The 22,192-nt window shown below is 34.7% G+C and overlaps 1 protein-coding gene across 8 annotated transcripts in view; it reads left to right on the forward strand.

The window, feature by feature from the left end:
- The window catches only part of CCSER1 (coiled-coil serine rich protein 1), a 620,464-nt gene that overhangs the window by 474,001 nt on the left and 124,271 nt on the right, over window positions 1–22,192 (forward strand). Inside the window, exon 10 of one of the 8 annotated variants that reach the window (XM_048941936.1) lies at window positions 14,469–14,514. The exons of the other annotated variants lie outside the window; for them this stretch is intronic. Coding sequence (XP_048797893.1) covers window positions 14,469–14,514 — 46 coding nt within the window. The remainder of the gene's footprint in view (window positions 1–14,468; window positions 14,515–22,192) is intronic. 8 annotated transcript variants of the gene reach the window in all.

Genomic DNA, 22,192 nt, shown 5'->3' on the forward strand with positions numbered 1-22,192 from the left:
CCACCTCCTCTAATTCTCATGCTAGCTTGGGCATTTCCAGAGAGCAGGATTCGTAACTGTCTCCCCAGAAGACTAATATGCTTAAAAGAACCAGAGAGAAACATTATAGTTGGCTTTTTGTTTTGTTTTCAGTCTGATAACATCATATAAAAACCCTGTGCAGTCTGTTAACCCTAATACCTAGAGGTCCTGGCCAGGAAAAAAATTTACTAATATCCTTATTTATATTAAATTTTATCAATGTCAATTATACTAGCAGTGCTTGCAAGCAAGAAGCCATATGTGTGCAATAGTGTGAAGATTTAAAAAATATATCTGTTCTTTTATGATCAAAAGTAATCTTATGAAGAGAGTTATTTGTAAAGGCACTGTGTAATGCAAAGTGGAGAACTGACATTTCAAGCACTACAGGTTTCCTACACAAAGAAGGCATTCTGTGAAATACTGATCATGAACTATAATTACAGTTAGAAAATTTGGCTTGCTAGATTAAAAAAATAGGATGTTTTTATAAATAAAACATTTTATAAATAAACACTATAAAACATTTTATACATAAAACATTTAATAAAATGTTAGTTGGCTGGGTTTTTTTTTCTGCTGTTGGCGATTGATGGTTTTTGTCTGTTTATTTTTTAATCAAAATCTTCTTATGCGTTATAAAAACCTACAGGATGAAAAACTAGTTCAGGAGGCTGAAATAAATAATTAAAAAAAGGTACCATGTGCATAAAATCATTGTTTATACAAAGCTCGAAGTTTCATCCAGGTTGCAAGTTAGAATGGAAGGTCTGCTTTTTCATTTCTGTGTTTTTAAAAGGAGCTAGAAAATTCTTAGATGATTTTCATCAACCTTCTTGATATTCATGTCACTGGTAAGATTTCCATTATCTTCTGTGGCATTTTATGAGCCAAATGGCTCATAAATATCAAAGTAAAAAATCAAAATCAAAAATCAATAATGGAAGCAAATTTTAAGTATTATGAGTGTAATTCACAAAGAATCTTTTCACAAACTGTGTTCTCTCGAAACATATTGATGCTGAGACATCACCTTTCAAAGATGATGTGAAAGTAAACTGCTTAACGAAATGGTAATGTTTAGTTAAGTCCCTATATCCAAAGATGTCTCTCTGGAATTCAGGAATAATAACAGGGCAAGGTCTGTGATTTTATATGAATTATCTAAGATGTTATTGAAACTCTGAAGCACGATACACTAGTCTGTAACTTAAAGGGCACTTTTGTATGAAGTCAATTAGATCATTTGCAAAAACAGAGTGTTAAAACAGCTTTAGGTTTTTCCGTACTTGAACATATGCTTCAGTACTACTGTTTTTTTCCAAGCCAAATGTTTGAATTTTAAGTGCTAAATTATTCTTTGCTGTTCTTATTTATTTCAAGACAACAATAACAAAGCAACACTGCAAAGGGCAGGCTATTTGCTATAAACTCCGGGGTGGGGGTGGGGGAGGAGGAAAGTATTTTTGTTAGTCCTAATGGATGGCATAACTACTTTAGAAATGCAAGTGCAGTGAGCAGTGTTACATCATTAGAAGTGCAAATTTGTCTTTACCACAGTTCACCAAGTGAAACCAAGTCAAGACTTTGTTCTGATAGAGCAAAATAATTTTTGAGTGCTGTCCTAAGATGTTTGTTAAAACTTACCTTAACTTTCTGAAACCACAACATCTGTTTGCTGCAGTTGTTGATGGTGATGCTTAGAAAAGCACCGCTGGGTTCGGCCATTTGGGAAATTGTTACATTTGTTCTGAAACCTGCTTTTCTGATTAATTGCCTGTGTTCAGTTAAGATCTCTGAAAAGCCCTTTTTTAGGCTCTTACAAAGCTGGGAACTATCATGTGGCTGGTCTTTTACAACTGGTATTACGACTAATAGGAAAAGATCTGCCTTTATAAGATTGATCATTTCAATACATATCACCCCAACAAGCTCAAAGCATACTTTCTTTTTCCAGCAACCTCTTTTGAAATCTGTTAGAGCTTGATCTGAGTTAATATTGGTTTTGGAGCTTAAAAAAGAAAAAGTCAGGATACAGTTTTATGTGTGAATTACTGTGAACATCTCCTGTTCTCCTGTTTTCTCAATGGTTGCTTGTTGCCCATACTTACATATATTTCAAAAATGATTTACAGACATCAGTGTGTAATGGCCATGCATTTCCATTGCATTAGTCATATCATTCTAAACTCAGCATGTATGAGAATGTACTTAGCAGGGTGATCACTTATTATTCTATGTAATCAGATCATAAGAAGAAGCAGGGAAAAGAATACGATTATTCAAATCTTGCCTGATCTCATAGAATCATAGAATTGTTTGAGTTGGAATAGATCCTTAAAGGTCATCTAATCCAATTCCCTTGCAATGAGGAGAGAGATCTACAGCTAGAACAGGTTGCTCAGAGCCTGCTCTCACCAGCACAGAGTAGAGGGGCAGGATTACTTCCCTTGAACTGCTGGTCACGTTTTGGATTCTGCCCAGGATATGGTTGGCTTTCAGCTCCAGGGGCACACTGCTGATTCCTGTCAAGCTTGTCAACCACCAATACCCCCAGGTCCATTTGGCTCTATCGTTACATTCCCCAGGTTGTACTGATAGTAAGGATTGCAACCCAAGTGCAAAACATTGTACTTAGATTTGTTGAACCTCATGAGGTTCTCCTGTGCCCACTGCTTGAGTCTGTGTAGGTCTCTGGACTGTTTGGATCTCATGATTGTTTACTGTAGCTTTGTCTTTTCCTTTGAGAATCGGAACATTTGCATCTTACAGGTGGTATTTTAATACTGTGTTCATTGTACTACTCTTCATTGTAACTGATTGCCATCTGGAATTTTTCTTGCCTGGGAATCTCTAAGCGTAGCATAATTAATTAGTTTAAGACTTGGGAACACATTCTTTGGACTCCTTAAAAATAAATAGTGTTTTACTTATTTGTATTGCATTTAGTAGAAAGAAAAGCAGAACTGACACATTTTCATTATCCTAGTAAAGGTCAATTTTAAAACTTTGCTTTAAAGTATGTTTCAGTGACCTCCAGTCTAAATGTATTTATTTTATGGCAGGTGCTTCAGCAATTATTAGTAATTGGGAAATTAGATGCTGATACTGTAGCAGTATCTTTATTCACTAATTGGTTTTGGCACATTTTAACTAGCTAAACACAGAACTATTCAAATGAAACAGGTGAAGATTTGTGTGGAAGTAGTGATCCTGTGCTATGAGTCAGTCCTCCTCCTCCTACTTGTCCACAAACCAGGTGTTCTCCTGGGGGTGCACACAAGACCTTAGGTGTTGGCCTCACCTGTCAGTAAAGCACAAGAAAATAAAAAACAGGTGAAGTTCTGAGCTACAGTCATTCAATACTCATTCTTCATTTTTATTTTGACTTTTTGGGTTGCTACAGGGTCAAAAAAATCATGTACTTCTCCTTTGCAGACTGTTTTGTAGCTTCATCCATCTCTTCTCCAATTGGGAGTGCATTATTTCTAGAAAAATGTGATGTGGTTGATGTATTTCTTTTCTGATCCCCAATACCTCTGGACTTTTTTTTACTTGACATATCTTATGCTTTTCACTTTGTTGCCCATAGGAAAAAATTTCTAGAGGCTTGGACTAGTGAACTACATTTTAGAGTCCATGTACAGTTCATCATTTAATTTAGGTTAGGTTTTCCTTTCAGTGTCTCTTTGCATCTGCTCCACAGAATGATGACCCACCACTGACATCTTGCAAACTGAAGGATTTTCATATTTTGAGCATCTGTGTCACTTCTCAGACTTCGAATAGTAGAGTTTGCTATGCAGTAATCTTATTTTTTGTACTTAACCTGACTTGATTTTCTTGAAGATTTTGAAGTCCTGGAGGCTAACAAACTTGTAAAACAAACAACAGCTTAAAATCTCTTTGTTGTTTTTTGTTACGTGTTTTAATTTCGACACGTTCCCTGTTTTCTTTTTTTTTATTTTATTCCCTCCTGCGCTTCTGACTACCCTTACTTTTAGGAATTATGCAGTTTGCTTTCAGGGCCTTCCCATCTGTCCTTTCTTTTGTAGTTGTAAAGGTACCATGTGAAGGGGAAGGAACAATTGCTCAAGACAGATATCCTTGACAGATATTATATTTTTACTATCCAATCTCTGCCTTTTCTCTAGTAGCATCTTTCTGGGCTTCTGAAAAAGTTTCTTGAGAAACTCTCAAGAGTTTCTTGAATATGGTGGAGTATTTCCCTTATGTAACTGAGGAAGGCAGTGTGTGTGTATGCTATCTATTCTGATACAGGAAAAAAAATATTCCAGTTTTGTAGGGTGAAATGCTTCAAAGATCTGCTTCACCTTGGCCTCATTGTTGATTCTAACAGAAAGAAACATTTAGTCTATGAGTTTGTACTTAAGGTTTTTCTTTCATTTGCTATGTTTTTTCATTTTCGTTCCCTTTTTTTTTCTTGTTGTATATCTCATTGATGAAGCTGCTTACTAAAATATAATCTTTTCAGTAAAAAAGTTGGAAGTTATTAACGCATATGCACTACTGGCAAATCTAAAAATAGCAATGATTTTTACTGCACCAAGTGGTAAAAAGATTGGTATATTGGATCTGAACTAAAATATTAATTTAGAGTTGGAAGGAAGAAATGCTTGTAGCTAAATTAGGTTTTGTTATGCCTTTATGTGAGGCATGTGGCATTGTGTTCTCAGGGAAGTATGCAAGAACAGCATGTCAGAGCATCTGATAAAGGTGAGGGACTGAGTTGCATTCAGAGTGTGTTACTGCAGTTACAAGACATTTGAAAGCATTTCAGTATAAGAGGTAGGGAAGAACAGTGTTCAGTGAATTATCTGTATAACAATTTTGAGGAAGGTACAGAACTAAATGAAACAGAAACTGTTTCTGGAAGATGTCCCAGCTGTCACTACTTAAGAAAACATTAAATCAAGAACCAATATAAATACTAAGGTAGTAACATCAACAGTGTGATTCCCTGCAGCCATGTATAAGGTTGTGTTGTTTTAAGGTTGTATTAAGTCCTTCAACAGCTAAGATGCTATTGAAATGCTACGATAAAGATCTAATGTGAAAAAGATTATTTATTACATGCCAAAAAAGACCAAATACTGTATCACTCAAGCGAGCCTAGGTCAATTAATGCAATACGAAAAAAAGTCAAAATCTAATAACACAGTTCCATAATAGACTATCCATTAAATTATATATCATATTCAAACTTTTTCTTCATCCCTTAAAAATAAGAAAAGCAGTTTGTCTTAGTGGAATATTTCAGACAGACAGTGCAACAGAAAATATTGTATAGATCTGTAGAAGTATTTTTTTTAATATGGCAAACCACGTGATGGAATTTGCAATAGGGAGAGAAGTATGAGGTTTGACATGCCCATTGTTCATTGGTATATATATATAAATATCACCATTAATACCATTTTCTTAATGAAAGAATGTAAAGTTTTTTTTAGAGATAAATGAGCTCTAGTGGAACATGAGCTGAGAAGGTGAATGTGTGCTCTGGCCTTACGTTCTGACTGTAAGTTAAAATTGGAATGTGTTTCCCTGGGATTCAGTTTAACTTCATACAAACATTTACTGGAGCATTATACTCTGATCTAGATATGATTTCCATTGGTCTCATGCCTTACCTGTATTCAGTTTTTAGTTTAGAGATGGATTAAATTGAAACCTATTGTTGACCTGGCTTAAAGCAGGAGGAAGAACTGGCTGACCAAATGAAGGTCTGTTCAGAACAGAAAGATGCTGATTGTGTGATTTTTCAGTTGATAGGCTGTGCACATGTGCATGTTTTCATTTATTAAGTGTACATTCTGAAAACAGCTTACATTTGTATGTATATTCTGTATGATGACAGAGAATTGTGTAGCCAGAAGCAAAATCAGTTAAAAATGGAAAGCTAAAAGATTTAATTTCACAAACAGAATCATTTAGCTTTTTGTCTCTCTTTGAATCAAATGAAGTTTTCCTATCATTGAAACAGTGTGTAATTTAGGGGTAAATAGGACCAGTCTTGTAAAAAAAAACAAAACAAGAAAACCTTTGTAACCATATCTCAGAATCCTTATGTGTATGCTCAACTCTACTAAATTCACCCACAGAGGTTGTACTGAGGCTCATGGTTCAGATCAGGAATGGTACTCACCACACTTGCAATGTTAGCATGCTCTGAGAGATCGTGAGGTACCCATGTCTATGTAAGACACCTGCAGTCCTTTATGTAATATCTGCAAGAAGCATTTTTTGTACCTTAAATAAATTACTTTGATATTTTTTTTTATCTGTGATTCATCTGATGTACATGACAGTTTACTACATAGTGGGTTTCTAATTGTCCTTGTATACGCTAAACTGACTTCCTGTGTAATACAACGAATTTATCTCTGTTTTTAATGGGATCTTTCATGCATGCAACCAGTGGCAGAATATCCTTTTGCAGAACTGGATAACAGTTGTAAAAAAGGTACAAGCAGAAAAAGAGTGGATGTTCATAGCAAAATTACTGATAAATGTCATCAGCCCAGATGAGACTGTCAGTGGAATGGCGACTTTTGAAAGAACAGAAGGCTGCTGAGAACAAGTGGTGAAAGCTGTCTAAGCACTGAGACTGTCCAGCTGTTTCAGCCTCAATTTCCAGCACATAGCCCTAAAATAGAAGCACTCTCATTGCAGCGAGTACAGTTAATTTGCTCTAAATGAATGATGTTGTAGGCAATTATACCTAAGAGGTCCCTTAGACCAAGTTTGTGAAAGCCTTGAATGAGCAAAGCAGGGAGGCCTTAGAACATCTTGTATAAGCATGGACACAGTGGAAGCTAAATTCAAGTTTTCTTATGTCCCTGAGAGCAGAAAAAATGAGACAAAAAATTATTAGATTATTAAAAAATTACTGTAAAATAATATCATCAGTGTGAATGAGATTTTTGGAGATGAGTTACTATTTTTCTGCTTCAAGGTTGTTGGTTTTTTTTTAATTACGTTTTCAGATATGTTTGTTTGTTTGTTTTTAAACTGGAGAAACAGTATTTCAACAGATGTTGAGGCAGGCAGAAATTCAAGAGTTATCCATAATGACATTCTACCTAAGCAGTTTGAGCAGATTGTTGTTGTTTCTGGTGAGATAGTTGCAAAGAAGCATCCAATTAAGAAATTAAAGCTAACTATACAGCAACGTTAGTTGGATTATTGATCCTATTGCTATCACATAAGGTAGCTATTGCTATCATTTCAGTTACACAGACTACTACTGCATACCTTCAGCATTGTACCTACAATCATATAGCAGCATGGGTAGTTTGGCCTTATGAGACTGCAATCCAAACTCTGGTGTGAAAATACATTTTAGAATCTTTCACTTATAAGTGGAAGCAGATTGCTGAAAAGTGCATGTAAATGTTGATTCAGAGTTGAAAATGTGCCAACAGACTGCTAGTAAAATATTTACTGATAACTTTAAGATGGAAATATGTCTTCCTTATTGAGCTGTAACTTCAGTTTGAAAGATATTTATAGGAGTAGGTTCATATTTATCTATATATGTAGACTATGGAGCTGCATTTGCTCTTGTGGCTATTGCTTTTTCTAATTTTGTTCGTATTTGGAATACTAGGAAAAAAAAAGGAGATTTCCATGCTATCATCTTCTATTGAATATGGCTTTAAACATTTTTGAATTGTGTGAATGCCATGTACTATTTCAGCTCTCTGTAGGACAAAAATATTATTTTTTATTTCTTTGTTTGAGGTAAAACACATTGTAATGTGAAATCTAATCATAGAAAAGACACAAATGCCAAGCAGCTTTTCATTGTAAAGACTGAATATTTGTTGTTACTGAAGTTAGATAATGATATAAAAGAGATAAAGATGTGAACAATGCTTGTGAAAGGGAATACTTTTTTTTTTTTTTTTAGGATTATCTAATTTTATCTACATCAAAGTCAGATTTCTGCTTATTTTTTTTTCTGTTTTCCTCTAACATCTTGGTCTTCCTCTTCAATATTACTGCATTATTTACCATTTTTTGTTTACATTTATGCAGTCTGTATGGGAACTGCTGAATCATGGCCTGAACCTCTGATTGATTACCTGAGGCAAGCAATGAGTCAGCCACAGGAGCACAGGTGAAGGCAATTAACCTGTGCTGCCGGAAGGGTTGGAGCCTGGCTCCACCTCTCCTAGACCTATTTCAGAGTTGACTACAAGTAGGAAAGGATCTCTGAAAGACAGTATTTTAATTAACTTTCATGGCTTAAAATGAAGGAACCAACAGCAGGTATCTCAGATATAGAAGATATAAGAAGTGGGCCATTAATACCAAAATTATAAAGAGTTGGGTAGAGTACCACATGGATATTACAAGCTGCTTTTTAAATGCAGTTGGAAGAGGTAATACTTAAATCAAGAGGGACACAATTGCTATTGTAGTAATGAGAAAATGTAGGAGAGCTAAATACAGATCTGCTGTACAAGTGCTTTTGAGATGTTTGTGTCAGAATGGTTAGTTCTGCACAGCAAAATCCAGTTGTCACAAAATTATTAATGAATAAATGTCTGGTGTTAAAGCTGGAGTACAGCAATAGCCTTATTTTTTGTTGGCTTTTTAAAAAAAATCTGATGTCACCATGATACTATGATGTACTAATGTCGTTGTACTGAAATTAATTGCTTAAAAACAGTCAACGGCATTTAAGCCTTTTCTGGATTCATTATGCTGTACAGTGTACTGTGTTGATATACTCAACTAGTGAAGTTTTGCATGAGTGAAAGCAGTTCTTTCAGAGTATGGTTACCACTTCAGTATTTTCTACTTATGAAAAAATCAAATTCAATCCTTACAAGACTTCGATCCTTACAGTAATAGTGATCCAGCAAGTGTTTCTGTCTCTGGGCAATCTTATGTATTAACAGTGAATATGCCATTATGCATTGACAAGGAATTACCTTTCAGAACTCTCGTGAGATCAGTTGAGCATTTCTGATGTGGGAGTAACTAGGACTTCAGTGTAACCTGTCATATAAAAATGTGCTTTTTATTCTCAGAAGCACTCTGAAATATTTTGAGGTATCGATTTCCTTTCTGTGAAAGGAAACATCTGTATATTCTTCTTCTAAGTCAAAGTATTATGCATTTCTGCATAATGAAAATTTTGCCAACCAAAAGTAGCCACTGTAAAATTAGTCAGTTGTTCATTTTTATTAGTATTTGTTAACTATGGTAGTGGTGGCTTTGTGCTGTAAGAGAAGAGGCATTTATTGGGGGGAAGAACAAATTGTTTTGGTGGGTAGTGAGTGATCTCTTATTTTCTTCTGGCGTTGTTTAGTCCCTTGTCAAAACATGCTTTTGTGAAGATTCCTCATAAAAAGCAACAAAAAAAGAATAGCTATGTATGGGTAGAGGGAGAGGGAGTATTTGGACCTGCTGAAATAATTTGACCATTTCTATATTGAAGTACTCAGACTTCCAGGTTGCTGAAGGTGAGCTCAGAAGTCTTCAATCTCTGTATAGAGTAGACATAGTAACAGTTGAACTCATAACATCAGAGTTCGAGCTTCATTGAAATAACAGTCTAATGCATACTTGGATGTTTTGCTTTGTTGAATAGGTTACGCTGTGACTACTTTTCATTTGGACTTCTTTGCTGCTATTGTCCTAGAATAACTACAGTTACTAACGAACTGGATAGTGTTGGTGTGATTATTTTAACAATTTTCAGTAATTGTTTTGTTCAATGTGAGAAGTAAAAATGATGATGGGAACTGAATGTCAGATTCCCTTGCTGAATTCACTGGAGGTTTCTTTGGGTCCTTAACTATGACTTCTGATGGAGTCTTTATCACGCTCTCACCTTGAAAACATTAAAAATTGATTGCAGTTTCTAGAAAAACTGAGTTTGGTGGTGTTCTGATTACATTACTGAATGCTTAGAGAAAAGAAAGTTACAAATGACCAGCTGAAAGAAATTCAGTAGTACAACAGTTGATCTACTTGCCCTGTGCATAAAATCCACATTCACGTTAGGAATGTCTTGGTTAATCAAACATTCCTTGCATTAACAATGCATGAATGCTAAAAATATCTCATATAGAAGCAGAAAAGATAAAATAAAAGCCTCTCTAATTTTTCCTTCTTGAGAAACAAAGACTGGTGAACTGAGTTATAGTGCACAGAAATATGTAGAAAAGTGAAATAGTCTTTGTCCTGCCTTCAGATGCAGGGTTTCACCTGGGGAACCTGCTTGAAATCTATACTAATCATAAGTAAGCAGTTATGAGTAAGCAAGCTAGCTGATTAGTTCAAAATCTAATGCTGTGGTAAATGTAAAACAATGAACATGATTGTTTTTTGTTTTTTTCTTTTTTAATTCTAAAGCATCTGAATTTGGCTTGAATTTGTGTATAGAAAATGCTGACGGTGTTAGCTATTAAGCCTCGAGCATAAGCTCTGGCTCTCCCAGGTTGGTGAAATCTAAATGTTTGAGGTGTCTTGTTTTTTTTTTTTTTTGCTACAAGATTTAAGTGGTCACCTGAGTAAATTTTCTCAATATACTGTGTTTGTGTGCAAAGCCATCCTGAAAACTGTATTTACCTCATCACTCCACTGCTGTAAAATGGCTTCCAGGTCTTGACTAATTCTTTCTTTTCTGCTGAGTTTCAAATTTTCAGATACTGATGACTGTTTTTTTTCTCACCTGCATATTCAAAGATGAAATGTGGGTGCTATTCATTTTAAAGCCCTTCATTCAGGAACTTTTTGAACACAAACTTAATTTTCAGTTTCACTACACTGGCCCTTTTATGGGCCACTGATGAAGCATAGCTTACTGTGCTCATTAAATTATTTTGATTTTTTTTTTTTTTTTTTTGAAACATAATGTACTTAACAAAATTGAAAATAGCATTTTTTAAACTTATTCCATGCATGTTAAATGACAGGATGAGCAGCAATGACCACAAATGAGAACAAGGAGTTCTGTCTGATCTGCAGGGAACACTTAACTGTGGGTGATGGAGCATTGGCACGTGTTGCTTGGAGAGGCTGATGTGTCTCTTCCTTTGAAACCTTTGAGGGGATGGGCCTGATGGACCCAGAGATTCCTTGATTCTTTGATTTTTTTTTTTTTTTTTTTTTTTTTATGGAGTGAATTAGCAAAGAGCAATTTAGTTTATGTATATTAAGTGAAAGAAGTTTTCAGAACTAATAGAAATGGTTAGGAGCAGTAAAAAAAATACAATTAAAATGTAATTAAAAAAATACAGTGAAAGCTGTTTTGCTGCTTGTCATTGATGACAGCGTAGACTGACTTGGATTTTAAGATTTAAAAATTTAATGACCTCAAGATGATACAGAAAGAGTTGTGAATCAAAACAAAGAAAACACAATGTTTGCACAGTGATCTTGAGACAGTGAATCTACACCTCTGTTGTATATGTTTCCATAATTAAGGTTTAGAAAATGCTGCAATTAGGATGTTTTGTGTACCTTCTAAAAGAACTTCAAAGTATTTTAAATGTAAACAAGGTCCATATGTTTAGCATATGTGTAAATGCTTAACATACATTAGTGTCCCATCTGAAGTGTGCTACAGTATCAAGAGATGATGCCACGCAGAATCCAAATTGAAATTCAACTAAAAACAATGTGTGTTGCTCTTTAAGTGACCTCTGAATTAAAATAATGCAGCAAAATTTTAGGGAGGGGTTAGCTACTTAGAAGCATCAGATGAGCGTGCTAACTTTTATAGATTTTTAATTTAGGAACAAGGTAACCAGTCATCTGCAATGCCTCCACATTTTTAATAGCTTATCTTATCCCTGCTTAACGCCATACGTTTCCAGGAATCACTTGACGCTTGGAAAACTGGTAAGTACAGTATTTGCCCCTGAAGTTATTATAGAAGTACAAACACCTTTAGGATGAGAAAAGTTAATATACAGGGCAGAAAAATAAGCCATGTGTGATTAAAACTGTTGAGCAGTGCCAGCAGAACTTGAACTCTTCACAAAGAATGTCAAACTTGCCTTGGTTTTGAAAATGTTCGTTATCATTGTGCTATACTGTACTGAAGGATAATGCTTATTTCTGAGTGAGCAAGCTGGGGAAAGGAGAAGTAGCTCTGGTGAAAAGATAGAAGCATTATCTCTCTGGAAAGCCTTTTACTCTGGAAATTATAAAGATGAAAAAGTAATACAGTCAATTGCATTGGCATTTTACTTTTCAAATGAGTATTATGTCATTCAGAATACGTTATTTAGTTATTTTCAGTAATGGTAACAGTAATTAACAATGAATAATAATAAAGCTCCCAGTGCTTTGCCTGGTGGACTTGATAAAATGAAATTATTAAAATGTTTTATTTTAGATTTTTTTGTGGATAAACGGTACAGTGTATGCATTCAGCAGATAGAAAAATAAGCACTTCTGGCTAAGGAGCAAGCAGTCAGTTAACCACTGTCAGACTGGTTTAATTTCTACTTTTTGTTTTTTATATTTCTTTAAATAATGAATTGAAAACTTTTAGAAAGGCTAAAATAATAATAATAATAATAATAGGAGTTTTTCAATAGTGAATGCCATGATGGTTTTAGCTCCTAGGAGTAACTCTAAATCTTTAATATACATAATGTAACTAGAATCAGAAAACATTCTTCCCAGACAGTTTATGTGAGTAATTTGTTGTGATCTATCTCTGCATACCTAAGTTTTTCTAGAAAGCTGCCTTTAAGCAAACAGATTAACATAGTTGACATAACGATATCCTCATGCAGTGTCTATTTTTCAAAACTTCTGGCTTTGCCTTGGATGAATATGCAGTTTCTTAACATTTCAAATAACTGTATTTTCTTTCAAAAAGATTAAAGAACACTGGGAAGTAAGGAAGGCAGCTATTGTGCTTCTGCTGCACCAACACAAATTAACTTCCACTTGCCACCTTGACTACTCATTGTGATGGCTGTTACTTCTTCCTAGAGTTGCAGGAAGGAGTTAGTCACTGAGTGACAAGCTTGGGGTGTAGTGAGATAATTGGCATCTGCAGGGTTACACAGCTTTGCATATGATCCATGTGTTGTGAGCTGTGGTCTCAGCAGCAAGGCAGCTTAAGTAGTGAATGATCCCTCTAATTCTGATTTTTATTAAATAATGTGATATGTGGAACATTAGATTATAGGTGATTTTTTTGTGGGTCTTATTAGATAGAGGTATGTGTGCTTAACTCTTCTTAAAGGAAAATAGAATTTTACAAGTACTGAAACATAAAGTGCCTGGCACTATGTAAATGCTTATCAACCTGCAGTTCAGAAGATCAGTGGAAGTCAAAATGACTTTCAAGGAAGACAAGATCCACTCAAGTTTCATAAGCTTCACATGTTTGACTTTTACTTTTATTTTTAGGCAATAAATACAACTTAAATAGTACTGTAATTTGTCACCATTGATTACCCAGTCCAAATGATGAGAGCACCCTTTACTTTGGGAGAAAAGCATAACATTGGACACAAGCTCAAAGCAAAGCTCTGAAGATGATCAGAAATAAGACAGCATTGTTTATTTTGATGCTGCTTTTCAAATATTATACACTAGAGTTTCTCTTTACCTTGTCCTTTTCTTAAGCTCTTTCTCATTCTAGTTCATTTTTCCTGGCTTGTTTTGTGGAGTTGTGGTGGATAGGGGATCCCAAAGGGAAGAGGCTATTTTACAGAACCCAAACCAGTATGACTTGCTTAGCATCTGGTTTATATTTTCTTTATGTGCACAGTCGGTATTCCAGAGTTATGTGGCAAATACTGCCATGATACACAAAAGGTGTATCTCTCTACTGAAAAAGCACACTGCATCTATCGATCAGGGATTTAATAAAGCTGCTTCTTGTCAACTGTCATCAGATGTGCCCAGTGAGTACCTGTTAGGCAATTATGGAGAGATGACGAGGACGAAGTGACAGGAGCCAAACTGCACTGCACTCACTCTCCTACCTGTTTGAAATATGCTTTATCTTCAGTGACAGTATCAGCTAAGACATTGCTGTAATTAAGCTTTTCTTTTTTTTGTAATGGAGTCCACTCTAGTGTATATTCTATTTATTGTCCTTTCCGTTAAATTTAATCATTTCTGACAAGTGTGAGCATGCCTGACTTATCCTAATACTTTTGCCTTATCTTTACTTTCCTTCTCTTTTTTTCTACTTTTTTTGTCTCACGTCCACTGATGGGTGGATTACTCATAGAACATTTTCAAATATAATTTCTGTTTATCTGAAAATAGAAACTGTAGTTCTTCGGTAATAACAAGCTCTTCTATCTAAACAGTCTCTATTTCATTTCAGTGCTTTCATTTTCTTCATGTCTCGTCATTTTTTTCCTTTGCTACTGCTGTTAATCTGACATCTTTTGCTCCAAAAAAAAAAAAAAAATGTGTTTTATTTACAGGGCACAGCCTTTGGAAGTGCTCCTGTACCTTCTCGCAGGCAATTATGTGAGTCTCTTGAATTCCGCTCTGTGTTGTAAAGATGACTATGTGTTGATGTGCTGTAGCATGGCATGCCAATATAGAGTTAATGCCCTGAGGTCAATATTCAACCACTGGTGTTGCATATTGCCTGTAACGTGCTTGTAGCTAACAGCTTCTGTTGACTCCTTTATTTCTTTGCTGTGTTTTGTCCAACACATTGTAAACTAGGGCTATGCTATGCGCTATAGAGTTGCACGAAGGGAATAAAATACCATAATGACTCAAAGTCTGGAGGGGAATAAGTACAATATTCTAGTTTATGTCTTCATAGTGAATAGAGTTAAAACTAAAGAACATCTTTTTCACATTCTTCAAATTAATCTTTCAGTTGAATCTTAAAAAACTAAAAAGTGGAAAATCTAGCAACATGATCTAAGGCAGGTGTTACTAAGACTAGCTGTACTTTTGCTGAGGTATCTCCTTTATTTTTTCCTTAAATCCATTGAAAGTATTGACAATGGATACCCTTTCTTCGGAAAAATGGAAACGAAACTCTATTGCCCCCATCCTCGCATTCCCCCCCCATCCACTCTCTAATAATAATAATAATAAGCAAGAAATCACGGATGTGATTTTTGAGAAGGAAATGTTTATGTTCTAACTCAAGCTGATCTTTCTGCTGCTTTAATAGTGTGTGTGTCTGTGTGTGTGTGTACATACAGTGAACACTTAGATGCTCACAATACCATCAGACTTTGAGATGAGGGCTTATGTTCCTTGGGTCTGTTTCTGTCTCTCTCCTCCTAGCTTGAGTTGAATGTCCATTCTAGAGATACTGGTGTCTTCCATATACATATAATAAGCCACAGCCATGTACTGCATTATTATAATTACTATGCACTGCATCACACCACTGAATGTCAAAAAGTTTCATCACATTTTAACATTACAGGCTTATTCATAAAATCCAGTGCATCTTGAACAGTGCTTTGTTGTTGGTAATCTAAATGTGTTGCTTGCATAAGTTCAGCAAAGCTGCTCTGGTGTATTCATAGGAAACTTAATATTTGTCTATGAATGTGAGTCTTACAAGAGGAACTAAAAATATGGTTTGTGTGTCATTGTCCTTTCTTTTATGCAATTATCTTAGCTGTTCCTATTCTTCTGGGTACATCTAAGGGGAGAAAAAGTGATATATCAAGATGAAATACTGTTCATGAAATATAACTGTGCTCCTATTATAGTTATTTAAGGTATGGTGGAAAGACTAAATATTCTCACTGAATGTAAATTTTATCCTTCACAAAAGCAATGCTGAAGTTATTTTTTTTATCTGACGTGTATGACATTTAGTAGTCTGCTAAACTGAAAATTTGAGCTTCTGTCTGGTTTACTTTCATTTAGGCAAATTCACTGCTCTTTTACACAGTTAAGAAAATTATTGAAGACTTTGGAAGTACACCTATGTTGTAACATGCTTTAACTTGCTTTGTTATAAATAATAAGCATACCTGATGTTACTGCTACCATCTTCCTTTATGGCATAGTATCTTTGTGTATCCTTGCTTGAGTGATGATGTCACCTAGTGAAGTATCTGAGATCTGAACACAAGGGATTGTGTGAAAAGGACAGAATATCTGGAAAAGTCAGGGTAATGGTTTGCAGGATTTAAGGCGCAGAACAGTAAAGTATATGAAGAAGAGCGGATAACAATTGTGTTAAATAAATACACAGATGCATATGTAGGAAAGAGTATTTGGTCTTAAGAAATAAGATCGGATTATGAATTAAAGGTAAAATCAACATCATTAAAATGGTGAGAGGGGAGATGTAGGTTTAGAACTGCATACATAGAGTGTGACAGTGCCTTGACTGGGAAGCAACTGGAAGCAAAAGAAGTATGTAAGTGAAGAGATCCACAACATTAGGGAAAGAAAAAGAAGTTATTTCAGACAGCTATTTTCTGCTTTTTTGTGTACTAGAAAGCAGTGAAGATACAGAGCTATAAATATATTGTATCAGAACTCATCTTCTAGCCATTGGTGGCAATTTCTGTGATCTTGTTGAACACTGTTAGAGTTGACTTACGGAAGTGGGAGATGATGATGCCTGGGAATGCAGAGCAGAAATACTACTGAGCAAATGTAGTGTCCTATCATGCAGAAATTTAAGAGTAGGCTGTGTTGTTGTTGTTGATATTGTCAGTGATCATTCAATCCATTGCAGTAGAGTAAACAATATTAATTTAAAGGTGTAACCTGCTGGAGACTTGTGACTGCTTGTAGCTTTTAATTGCCTTGTAGGCAAAGGTAGGTGATGTAATGTGGTGTTGGTATTGAGAGTCACTGAAAGGTCACGCGCTTCTGGGTATCAGAAAGTGTCAGAGACATCAAGTAACATCTGTAGTAGTGCTGTGTTATGACATCTCTTGTAGCCCAGAGTCTGCAGCAGTTAGTTGGCGGTGAAATGTGGCAAAGTAACGAGTGGTTGAGACTAAAATCTGTTTAGATAATATTTTCAAATAACAACATGCTATTTTTGTGGGGACGTTTCTGCGCTCTGGCATCTAGACTGTTGTGGATTATACTCTGGCAGTAGTGTTGAACATCACAGTCATTCTCACACTTTCCCTTCCCAATGGGATGGAGGAGGGAATCAGGGTAAAAACAAAAGAGATGAAGTACTAGTAGATAAAACACTTTTTACTAAGACGGAAAAGGAAAATAGTAGTAGTAATAATAATAATATGTTTATTTGCAAAACAAGTGATGCACTAGCAATTGCTCACCTCCCACCACTCTCCAAGCAGCTGCTGCCCCCTTGGCCAAATCCCCACGGATTTATGAGTTTTTCACATGATGTCATGTGGAATATCCCTCTGGCTGCTTTTAGGCCAGCTGTCCTTGTTCTTTCCCCTCCAAGCTCCTTGTGATCCCTCAGATAATTGCTATTTATCCCCCTTTTCTGGCAGGGCAATATAAGAAGTTGAAACATCCTTAGCTCAGTGCAGCCACTGCTCAACAACTGAAACATCACTGCGTTATCAACATAGTTTTTCTCCCAAAGCCAGAACTTAGCATCATACCAGACATAATTAATAGAAAAAAAAAAATAAATACATAATCAAAACTGTTCTATCTGAAACTAGAACACAGATACAGAGTAAAAGGGTAACTAAAAAGTACCAATATTGGAGTTAAGGCTCCTTAACAAAAGATAAAACTTTGCCATTTGAAATGCAATGGGCTGTGAATTAGTTTCTGTTTTACATAGAAGACACAGAGTGGAATTAAAAGAACATACAATCTAAACTAACTGAGGAAGTCTGTAATTAGCGACAAAATAAGGTGCAATGACAGAAGACAAAGTGAATGGGGAGTCCAAAATGAATATTGCCCTCAGATAGGAGAGTTTTGTTACTTTGTGGATATCATGGTTTTAAACTCATTAGCTAAACTGCACCACACCACTCTTTCACTCTCCCTCCTCAAGCTACAGGCAGAGGAAATAATGATGACCAAAAAAAAAGAAACAAAAAAGTAATATTGAGATAAGGATATATTACTCACCAGTTACTGTCACAGGCAAAATGGACTCAGTTTAAGGAGATAAATGTAATTTATTGCCTGTTACCACCACAGAGTAGAGCAGTGAGAATTAAAAAACACCTTCCCCCACCCACTTCTTCTACTTCCTCCCCCAGATGCTCAAGAGATTATGGTTTGCAGTCAGTATATTACATGAGGATGTGTGAAAACCACAGTTCTGAAAATGTATATGTTCTTTTGAACTCTTTTTTAAATGCATTTTTCTCTTGCATAGCCACATACTAGAGTCAGAGTTTTAACTTCATATCCACTGATAAACCATTGGATTAAGCTAGTACATCTTGAACCATATTATGAAGCTTTAATTTTGTTATATCTATAGTACTTTGTATCAAAACAACTTTATTTCAAATGTTTTTCTTGTTTCACCTAAAATATCTATCCAGTATAAGCAATTGGCAATTGAGGGCAACAGTGGGCAATACTTTTTAAGAAAATGTGTTATCATAGACATATAATTTGGGGAATTAAAAATACTAGCCACTACTCAGAAGAATAAAATGAAAAGGAATACATAGACAGAGAGAGAGCCTTTCTGTAATAGATGTTTGATGAAAGAAAGTAGAAAATAAAAAAAAAAAAAAGAAAAATCGATACAGCTATGTGGTACCTGACAATCAACTTTACAGACAGAACAAATTGGATTGGACACTTGAAATAGCAGTGTTATATCTAAAGAATTTTATACCATCTAATGATTAAAAAAAGTACCAAAATCTAACTCAGTTAAACAGTTGCCAGGATACTTCATACAATGCGGAATTTACTGGTAAGGAGAACTGAAATAAAAACTAAAGGAAGCAAAATTCTTTTGTTTCTTGATAAATGACATTTTAATGTACTAATTTCAAAACTTGGGACAAGTTTTTGAGTAGCTTAAATGCAGCTTTATTGTTCTGCTATTGGTTCTGTTAAAAAAAAGCATGAATTTAAGTAAAAAATGTGAAGAACGGAAGTTAAAACACTTAAATTCTTAGAATAGATCATTTCAGTTACAAAACAAGTGTAGTAATGTAATTGACTGCTATCAAGACATTTAAGAGCAGATGATGGCTTCTTTGGTCAGCTTGGTGGTGAAAATGAAGAAGGTAGATATGATGCTGGTAAACTGGTGTGTTTTGACCCCCATGGAAGGGTGCAACCCTCACCCACTGCTCAGTAGGCCACATACAAAATTTTGCAGTGTAAACATCTAAGACAATGAAGATGTTAAATGTCTTAATGTGATATGGGGTTGCCAGTTTGAGTGGTAGGTCTCTAAGTCCTACAGTAAGACTGTTATCAGTTACTTGAGTTTCATTCTGAAGTAGTATTAATATTTTTGCCTTAATTCTGACAGATAAAACGAGTATTTATATAGTAAAATTTATCGAGGCAACATGGATCAGTTCAGTCAACTACGTAGGGGGAGGGACTTCAGGAGAACTTAAAGGATTTGACTACATATGTGCAAATGAAAAGTTTTGATGCCAGTAATGTAAATAATTAGGTAAATAGAATGTAAAGAATTAATATTTGAAGATGTCACTATTTTGTTTTATCAGTTGTAGTCAGTTGTTAGAAAAATATATGTTGAAAGCAACAAATTGTGAAAGTTGCAACAGAAGCAGAAAAACCAAAGCTGTTTAGAGGTTCTATTTGCCATAAAATATGTAGATTTTTAATCTCATAGAAGCCTTGATTTATGCCAGGGTGATGTCCAGCATTTAGTTACTGTCTGTCTGGAGTATAGATACTAGGAAAAGACTTTCAATCATTCAACTCATTATCAAAGCATTAAGGAAGTGTAATATAAATCATGTAAATATTAATAGTTCTTAGTATTTATTGTTTTACATTTTTGGCTTATAATTTGTAATATTTGTAAAATATTTGTAAAAATGACCTCATCTGAGAGTCTCCTGGTAAATTAAATTTTAAAATTAATTAGAAAATTATCCATTTGACTGAGTAGGCTTTTAATGAGATTTTTAAACACTGCAGTATATTCTTATTTAGGCTTATTCTATTGTAGTTCCTAGTTGTATTCCTGTTAACTCTGGTGGATGTAAGATTATGTTCCATTTTTGCAAAATGAGAAAATACGTATTCTGACAATTGTTTGATTAATATATTATTATGTATAAGTCTTTCATTTGTGAAAGAGAATACTAATTCTATTAATGGCAGCTTCTACTTTTGTTTCTGTTTCCATGGAAACAAAGACTAGGACAGTTTAAGTTTTTTTAAGAAGTGATTATTTTAAAACTTTGGGGACCAGAGATTTTATTTAAGCAAATTTGGAACCTGCCCCAAAAACATGTAGTGTAGATGTAGAACAGAAATTATAAGTTCAAATGTCATAACTCAGCATGTGGTTTTTATTTGTCTTTGTTTCTTAATTCCATGATTAAAGTAAAAGTGGGATTTCTCCCATAGCATTTTGATTATGCTAGTGCAGAACTCCTGAATATAAGTGATATGGTTTTGTACCTAAGAGCACTGAAGAATTTAGACAACCTGAACTTTCAATGTGTAATTGATGGGGTAAAAAAGTATCTGTTACCGTGATATATATTAAAAATCTTGAAGAAGTTTGGTTTGCATGCTAGTTCTGATTGTGGAAAAAGAAAGCAAATATGCTGCTCCTGTGTTGGCTAACGTATCCTTCATCACACACACACAAAATAGTAAAATAAAATAAATCATGGGCATAATTTCATCATTTTATTTAAAATCAGCTGTTGTTTCCTGTTGAAATAAAATTACCCTTCAAAAAGCGTGGTCTTTCATCGTAGAAACATTGTTTAATGGGCTGAGCTTCACCAAAATCAGACATAAGCATTTTGTTCTATCCTTGTTTTGCATTCATGGACTTGATTACATCTTAATCAAGGGAAAGTTGAGTACAGAAGCTGAAGATTTTCTTGTTCTGTTTGTTGTTTATGGTTTTGCTGCCGTTACAGTGTGTAAAATGATGGTACACTTTTTTATACTGTATAAAGTTAAAAAATGAAAACTAGAGAGAATACATAGAAATTAGGTAGACAGTTTCCAAACTAATTCTGATGTACTGCAAAATTTTTTAAAAAGCCTACTTCTATGAGCTTCATGAACTACTTCAAATAATTCAAAAGACCTCAAATAGCTGTAATTATATGTTTTTTGAAATTCTATCAAGTTTCTGCAAAACACCTATAAAATATAGTTTAGTATTATGCAAGATGTTTTTCTGTGTGAAACTGCTCTACTGGTCATTTGTGGTTATTTATTTATTTTGGTTACTTGCTCTCTTTTATTCCTAAGAAAACGATTTTTTGCAAAACAGCTCTTGCTCCTACATATCAGAATTTACAGAACTGAAATAATAAAATTGGCTTTTTCCTTACAGACTGATCTATGTTACTTTCTGTGGGAGTGCATGACACTTTTACAACTTATATCTATAGAAAGTGGCTTTTAACTATAGTTCCATCATGTTTTGTGACAGCTTACTATTTGCTTGAGACTTACTCTTCTTGTTACATCAGGCAATAAGACAAGAGACAGGGGCTTTAAGTCACAGCTTGACAGGTACAAAAATGGGCGTTATTCTGTATTCTAGGAGGCTCTGGTGTATACAGAAAGAAGACAAAAAATGCATTCCTCTGAAACTATTTTCCTTTGGAGTTTAATTTTTGTTTACAAATTCATGTACAGTTAATCTACTGAATAATTTTTGGCTACTGAAAACAGCTGTGTATTTTTCCAAGATGTTGCAATTGCAATTGCAGTTTTGCAAATGGGAGTGACTTTTCACTAGGATGTTGCATTTTTTTTTAACCTAAAAATAAGGTTAATGTGTTAAATAATTCTTGAGCTGAAGTAATAGTTTGTTCTAGGCTTACCAAAATATTTCTGATTGATCCAATCTTTTTTATTCAGGCTTCAGATTAAAGAGTCAATTATTTACCTTGACTCTATTTTTTTTGACTAGTGAAATTGAGTCTCTGTTAGATCTTCATCAGAAGTAAACCCAGTAATTCATTTATACTTAATTACCTGTCAAAGCAATCCTATTTCTTATTAGTGAATTATCTAAAAGCTGACAGTGATTCTTTTAAAATTATTTTAG

This window comes from Lagopus muta, chromosome 4, assembly GCF_023343835.1.
Source record: "Lagopus muta isolate bLagMut1 chromosome 4, bLagMut1 primary, whole genome shotgun sequence".
Lineage (NCBI taxonomy): Eukaryota > Metazoa > Chordata > Aves > Galliformes > Phasianidae > Lagopus > Lagopus muta.